General features: G+C 43.4%; 1 protein-coding gene across 2 annotated transcripts; it reads right to left on the bottom strand.

The window, feature by feature from the left end:
- Positions 1 to 2,688: 2,688 nt before the first annotated feature.
- Positions 2,689 to 7,240, bottom strand: LOC128764062 (chymotrypsin-like elastase family member 3B). 2 transcript variants are annotated; one of them, XM_053873499.1, is made up of 9 exons: positions 7,193 to 7,208; positions 7,036 to 7,124; positions 6,507 to 6,588; positions 6,202 to 6,299; positions 6,004 to 6,132; positions 5,791 to 5,927; positions 5,124 to 5,266; positions 4,903 to 5,055; positions 2,689 to 2,818 (listed from the first exon to the last, which is right to left on the bottom strand). In XM_053873499.1, exons 2-9 carry the CDS (start codon positions 7,062 to 7,064, stop codon positions 2,801 to 2,803), a joined length of 789 nt encoding a protein of 262 aa, XP_053729474.1. In that variant the 5' UTR covers positions 7,065 to 7,124; positions 7,193 to 7,208; the 3' UTR covers positions 2,689 to 2,800. The 2 variants fall into 2 exon arrangements, with proteins under 2 accessions (XP_053729474.1, XP_053729465.1); XM_053873490.1 differs by lacking the exon at positions 6,507 to 6,588 and having other exon boundaries at positions 7,193 to 7,240.
- Positions 7,241 to 7,693: the final 453 nt, after the last annotated feature.

Raw genomic sequence — 7,693 nt, forward strand, 5'->3', positions numbered from 1 at the left:
AAACTTTTAACAGCTCCACACCTACATGTCTGTCGCCATGAAAATCTGTGTCAACTTAATTTTGGTGTGAATGGATGCACAACTGATACATCGGATGTAACGATAATCACAACCCCTGGCATTACTTATGACACTCGACCAGTTCTACCAATGTGACAGCCACTCCGACCTACAGCTCCTCTGCAGGGAACTATAGACGCCAGCAAAGTTACTGGACTGCTACTGGTGAGTTCTCGTCCTCAACTGTGAGTAGCAGCTGAAGAACTGCACTCAGTGGTACTACTGCTACTATACCAACTGATAACAGATGAATCTTCAGGAAGATACAGAATAATTGTACAGGATCACAGCTAGTACACAAAAGTTAACATTTATCGTGAATGTGCCCAGGAGGTTTGGTGAATACACGATATACGGTCAGCTGGAGCAGTTTGGTGGTTTCACCAGGACTACAAAGACCAATAGAACATGAATTTGTGTCCTCCAGTCCCCTTGCAGCGAGTCCTTCAATCACCCTCTGGACTTAGAACACCTCATGTTATCGGCTGTTCTGGGTAGCATTGTTAATATTACCAGTATATTTTGTTGAAATCCCCATTTTGCTGACAGATTGGATGCAGTTGATGATGCAGCAAGTAGTAGGGAGTCTGTGTAGCTCGTCTTTCATGGCAACAAGTTCAAATGCAAATGGCGGCAACTCTGTGCTTGGTGGATGTGTGGCCGCTGTATGTTCTCACCAAGTCACCTGGACTTGCACAAGGCAGTGTGGGTGCACTGTGAGGTCACTGTCTACATGCACCTGAGCAACTCAATGTCTCTTCTGTGCAACTTCATTATTGGAATAATGCATTACATAATATTAACAGCCACGTCTTTAAATAAAAAAAGACATCAAAAATTCATTTCAATAAACATTGTCTTTGTCATGACTGCAGCTGGATGCCATTCTCACAGCACAGATGCTATCAGCTCCTGATTGCAGTATGTTGGAGATACGGCTGCACGGCCTCACTATCGTTGACTGACTGCCTGAGTGATCTGCTTCAGTGGTGTGGCTTTACACAGCTGTTAGATGAATAGCATCATCTTGATATTGAACATTAGAATCTAATTCAATAGTTCAATTTTGGACCTGCTGCATCGTTCTCATCCACAACAATGGTGCATTTGGACCATGTTTACAATTGATTCTAGGCATCAGGTTTGGTGCAACGCTTTCTGTATCTGACTTTGAAGACCCGCTTTGGAAAGACTGCCTGAGATCCACCTTTAAACTGCTCATGCTCATGTCACTCCACCTACACTCTTGTCCAAAGGCCTGATGCCTAAAATGTTTTCGATTAACTCCCAGATGACACCTAAGTCTCACTGCAGCGTTGGGTTTCTGTTGCAAACATTGTCGTGTCCAGGGTCAATGATTACCACTGGGGGCACAGAGTTGATGCCACATTTCTGCCATGCTGGCACACTCTCTGAAGGGTCAAACAGTTGGACTACACACTATTGGCTGTGAACCACAGGACCGTAAACTCAGAGTGCAGTCAGCAACGTATTAACTCTGTTTTAATGGAGTGTGTGAAAAAAAAAAAAAAAAAAAAAAATAAATAAATACATAAATATGTTATACCATCCTTTTCTATTTCTGGACGCTCAAATGTCAGCAACATTTAGATACAATGTGATTCATGCATACTTTCTTTATAAAGCTGGAGATGTTATTCAAATCTTCATTTGCTTTTTTGTAATTTGATGAATGAAAAATCTATGCAGAAAGAGGAAAACGTTGATAGACGACAGCTATATTTTTGTCCACTAGAAACCACAATCGGGGCAAACCTGCTCTTTCTGTCCACTGTGGGGCGCTCAAGTGAAGCAGTCAGGCAGCGGGAACTTCAATTCAAGAGGTTCAGCAGTTTTTATTCATTCATGGTCATTCGACGTAACCCAAATTGTTCATATTGATCATCGTAGCTGGGACTAAAACACGTTTTTTTTAATTATTATTTCTTACTTCATGCTACGAATAGTATTCTTGCTGTTGTGATATTATAATTAATAATAAAAACCTAGTAAGCATGTCTTTGGACTGGAGGAAACCAGAGTACACGGAGAAAACCCACACAGGCAGAACATGCAAACTCCACCTGGATTCGAACCCTAAACTGTCTTGTTGAGAGGCAACAGAGTCAACCATTGCTCCACTGAAAACATATGTGGATTATTATTATTATTTTTTACTTCCTCAAGGTGCAGCTCACGTGACAACACCACTGGTGACATCACCATGGAGAGTGAATCTAAGTTTGTAGTGTGTCTATCCATATTTTTTGAGGAGGGGGAGGGGATCTGCTTTAAATGTTAGGGGAAAGATGGTGATGTCACTGCTCCACATGACCCAGTGTGGGACAGTTAATGTTTAGAAGAACAGTGACATGTCAGTCAGTGACTTTGTGTCGCTATCAGCAGCAGCACAAGCGCTGAGGTCGTGCATCACAGCGAACTATCGCTGTCGTCACTCTGCACTAAAACTCTGCTTTCCAGTGCAACTCCCACCTGACTTCTGGCTGACCTCGATCATGACTGTTACAGTATAAGCTCAATTTTTCCATTGTTAATCGCTCCACAATGGCTCGAAAATGTGAAGCATTTTGACTTTGACAAAATGTGAAGATGAGTCAAACATTCAAGCATTTGACCATTTATTGTGTAAACGACGCACCCCCAAATTGCTTTTAAACAATAAATTAATATTTCCAGCGCGACCATTTCACAGCCTCCTCTTGCTGTTGAAGACAAATCCTCAATAGTGTAGCATCACCTGATGACAGAAGCAATGGAATAGAGAAATGTTTAGACACTGACCTAGTAAAGTATACTGTAAGAAGCAATTAACGGAGGCTAATATACAGGTAATTGAGGAAGACATGAAGAGGAAACTGCAGGAAATAGTTAATGATTAAAACATTGCCAAGTTAAAATTATTTACGGGAAACATGAATATAAAACTGCTGTCAACAGTTAATAATTAAAACAACTGTTTAGTTGCAGTGTAGATGTGTTGTATGTGGTGTCTGATCCATTCAGCGACTCCTTTTGAGTTGTCAGTGACAGCTGTCTTTGAGTGAGGTCATGACATTTTGCATGGGGTGGCAGCCCATCTCAACATTGAGAGAGGTGACGGACACAATGACAGGAAATGCATCCATTTGACCAGAATATGAATATAGGGAAGCCATGCAACCAAAAGGGCAACATGCAAGGTGTTCATTATGGTGATGTTTGTTGTGCATCTTTAATTTATTAAGTCTTTAACTTTAACTGTTGCTGCTATGATACATTGAATTTGGAACATTTGAAGGGCATCTAATCTAATCACATACGAGAAAAAGGCGATATTTAAAGGGTTCATGAAGGCTGTTTTTTTTAAATACAAGTGAGATAAAGAATCCGTCCATTCATCCAGCCCCTCTCTAAAATCTTCATCCTCAGATAGTAGAGGGAATTTCCTACGACAACTGAGAAATACAGTGGTACCTCAACCACAATCCGTTCCAGAAGCGAATTGTTCGAAATCTGAATCGATTTTTCCCATTACAATGAATGGAAAAAGAAATAATGCGTCCCAAGCCTTAAAATAGGCTTTTGTAGGAGTGAATGTAGTGTGTCTGCTGCAGGAGCGCTGTTCCTCTATGTGTGTGGCCACTGCATGTGGGAGGGGTTGCCGAGTGAGTGACGTCTCTCCAGAAGTGAAGAGGTGCCCGGTGCGTGTCCAGCTCTGAATGTGCGCTTCTGTGCAGTTTGGCTGTGACAAAGTCATAAACCAAGTAACGCTCTGTCCCAGACTCGCCTCATCCCTGTCCCAGCTCCAGCCCACAACAGGACATCAAACCCTGGAGTGAGCGCTCCAGCCTTGGAGGTGTCGAGAGCGAGCGCCTCCCCTGTGACACTCTACCACGGTCCAGTGCGGAGACAGGAAAGGTTTTACACCTCAATATGAAGAAAAAACAGCCAGTAAATGTAGTCAACGGGACACGAGGCTGCGTTATACACAATAACAAAGCGTGTCGTGGGTCAGCTGATCGGTCCGCGAACGTTGTTTTTTTTAAATTTTTGCTCGAAATCCGAAGGAAAAAAAATCTCGTAATTTTTGTTCGAACTTCGAGACGTTCGAAAACCGAGGTACCACTGTACATTCTCTCTAGCATGACTAGGTCCAGACCCAGACCTTCCAGTTGCCCTCGGGCACAGCCAATATACTGTACAGAATCTACCAACCGTTCTCAGTATTAATTATGATGATGATTATTATTCTTAATAATAGGCAGTGATGCCAGTAACTCATTCACAACCGTTTTCAGTAACGAGTAATCCACCGTGTTACTATTTCAGACAAAGTAATCAAATTAAAGTAACTTATCCAAGTCACCGTGCGTTACTATTGTTGCCATTGTCCGTTCCCTTTCGATAACTGCGTCCTTCCGCATGTCGTCCTGTGCGGGACACTGGCAGCTCACGCGTCAAGCTGCCGGCTGCATGGCACTGAAGAACAGTGGCGTGACTAGAGAGATGGGCGTTTCTAGCTGAAAGTACAGCTACCATTTTGAATGCTACAGATGACGGTATTAAGCCTACACGGTCCATCGACGCGCAGAAAGCACCGGTTAAAGAGAGCGAAATAAAGTAATTTTTTGAGGGACTAAGCAGTAGTCGGATTACTTTTTCAAAGTAACTGTGGGCGTCCCACTTGATTCTGAATGAGAAACGTGGAACGATATGTGCAACTAAGGGAAACAAAATGGAATCACTAAGAGAGTTTGATGGCTGTTAGCTGTCAAAAATAGATGGAGTCTCATTACTATCTGGAGCAGAGTTGTGTAAAAATACATGACTGAATGAACTTACGTCACTGAGCCACTCGGTGAACGCAGACGTGCGTGTGAACACAGTTGGCTTCTTCACCTCATTGCAGGAACGGTTGGACACAAAACTGGTCACACCGTGAACATACCACTTGCCATCCTCCCCCAGACAGTTGAGGGGGCCGCCGGAGTCGCCCTGGACAAACAAGAGTATCACAACGTGGCACACTCCCAGGTGGTGCTGGACAGTAGCAGTTCTCTTACATTACAACCAGACACCGCGTCTCCTCCGGCACAGATCATGGTGGGTTTGACGTTGATGCCCCACCAGTCACTGCGGCTGCAGACGCTGTGCTCCACCACAGGAAGCAAGGCCTGCTGCAGACGGTCAGGCATTGGGCCGTGCGCTAAAGGACACCATCCAGGGTTACAACTCATTCTGACCAACTATATTATTTTGTTCATCATTCTGATAATTCAGAATACAGAATAATAACTGGTGGTAAAAATATTAAGGAACAAATGTTTCATGCCCACTGGTGTATCACCAAATAAGTAAGCAATGAGGAGTAAATATACAGCATCAGAAAGCTTGTGAAGTCAATAAGAAAAATGGTCAAAGTCAAGTGTAACAACACAGTCAAAAAAAAAAATACAATAAAATGATTCATTCACGTCAGAGTGATCTGTGCCATTACTGAATCCAACAGTCTACACTTAAGTTTTCTTACAGGACTCTGGAAATCAAAATGGACTTCAACAAGACACCTAAACCTGTCTGGGAAAATAAAAAAATAGGGTGCAGAAATCCCAAGAACTGTTCTTTTCTGTGCTCCTTTTTGATCCCGGAGGCCAAGTTCATGATGAAACAATTGTTTTATGCATGTTTCATGTGGGATAGAAATGAATTCATTCATATTTTCTGCCTTACTGTAAAGGTTGCCCCAGCCAGAGATGAAACACCGTGACCCATGTGGGAGAATCTCCTCTGGCTCTGGAAGACAAGCCACACTGATGCTGTCCGTCATGATGGGGCTTTTGTCCAACTTCAGCAGCGCCAGATCGTTCCTGTGTGAAGCCGCCATCAACAATCATCCATATGCAGTGGGATGCTAAAGATTGACACTTGTGTTTCCATAAATACCCATCAGAAACCCGATCGATGTCCCACTCTGGATGCACAACAATGCGAAGAATATCTCTGGTCTGCTCTGTCCCCTCTTGCTGGCTCATGTCATGCTCCCCCAACACCACGCGGTACACATCTCCAGGCCTGCCGGACAAACACGCTTCTTAATACTGTGCCTCTCTTTTCGAGTAATGAAACGGTTGTTTCTGTCACCAGATACAGTGGCCAGCTGTCAGCACCCAGCGAGGTGCGACCAGAGTTCCTCCGCAAGTGTGATGGTAGCGGCTGCCGTGTTTCACCTGCAGGGAGATCTGAAGAATAGAAAGGCAAAACAATGTAGCCTTTTCAGCACTTTTGTATACGTTGCATTTTTGTATTCAGAATACATAATAAAAGCATTCATTGCAATGTTCTGAGAAAATGAGGACATGTTGGCACACAAGCTCAAACTCCATGGGTCGGGCTGCTGCAGACCATTATGGTGCAGCCCTTTCTTCACCACGACAGCAAGAACATACCAATGTAGACATCGTCTGCCTGTCCTCAAGATTGACCTTCCATGATACTTCAGATTCACCAAGTTTGCTCCCTCTCATCATCCTGTGTACACAGGTTTTTGTTATGGTCACTGAAGGATTTAATCTCTGCTTCAGACAGATAATGAATAGGACTGGTGTTGACATGCTCTCAGACCATGGTGTTCTTCTCATCTCTTCTCAACTCTTCCAGTCACTGTGCTCACTCCTGACATTTACTGGGCAACATTGCTCAATACCCAGTCCTGAACACCACAAGCCTTGAATCTCAACACCACCAGAAAGGATCCTCTGTGTGAAGCAGCTTGGATGAAGATCCATGCATCACACAGTTTGGAAATTAAATCCTTTCTCTCTCTGGATGAGGGGATAGATGAATAAGACCATCTTGCTCAAAAAGGTTACGGGAACTAGCTACACTGAAACCTGAAATTCTAGTTTGTTGTTCCACTTGACAATGTGTCAACATGATAATACAAGTGAATTAACCAGGCCCTGCGGAAGCATCTACCTGCCAGGGCCAGCTATGTGGACGAGCATCTTCTCCGTTGACCACTCTGTCGATGTCAGGTTTCACCGCTGGAGCACCACAGCCGGACGCTGGAAGAGGTCTCAGTTAATACACTTCTGTTCCTGATAACAATGAGCTACGATCCACTGCTACACACCGTATACCACCTGAAGCAGGAACAGGGTTAGTGTCAACATGTTTGCAGTTCAACACCCCTTTAAATTCACATCTGCTCTTTTATACCTGTGTCAGTCAACATTAGTCCAGATTAGACTGAACCCTAAGAACTCCGTTATCAGCATCCATGATTTGAGCTGGGAAAAACTTCCTGTTCCACAGATGCATCCTCACGGTCGCTCTGACACGCAGCTCCGCATGGAAAAAAAAAAAAAAAAAAAAAAAAAAAAAAAAAGACTTATCACATGTGATAAATTTAGCCCTTCAAATTCAACAGTCGCTAACATTCATGTGTGCGTCCATGTGACGTGAATCATTCCAACCATCACAGTGCAGGAAGTTCCGCAGTGTGTTTGCAATTACAGAAGCAAAATACGCTTCAGGTCAAAAAATGCCAAAACCCATAGCGTTTAAAATACAAATACAGTTCAAAGATAATATAGTATAATGTTGGATGTGAAGCGGTCACAGCAATTCACTC

The sequence above is a fragment of the Synchiropus splendidus genome, chromosome 1 (genome assembly GCF_027744825.2).
Source record: "Synchiropus splendidus isolate RoL2022-P1 chromosome 1, RoL_Sspl_1.0, whole genome shotgun sequence".
NCBI classification, from domain to species: domain Eukaryota; kingdom Metazoa; phylum Chordata; class Actinopteri; order Syngnathiformes; family Callionymidae; genus Synchiropus; species Synchiropus splendidus.

Excerpts from the sequence above, each read along its gene's own strand:
- LOC128764062 (XM_053873490.1), bottom strand. The coding sequence starts at position 7,232 with ATGTTGACACTAACCCTGTTCCTGCTTCAGGTGGTATACG. Across the intron at positions 6,300-7,035 it reads CACATAGCTGGCCCTGGCAG|ATCTCCCTGCAGGTGAAACA; the intron begins GTAGATGCTTCC and ends TCTATTCTTCAG. Across the intron at positions 5,928-6,003 it reads ATCGATCGGGTTTCTGATGG|GAACGATCTGGCGCTGCTGA; the intron begins GTATTTATGGAA and ends GGCTTCACACAG.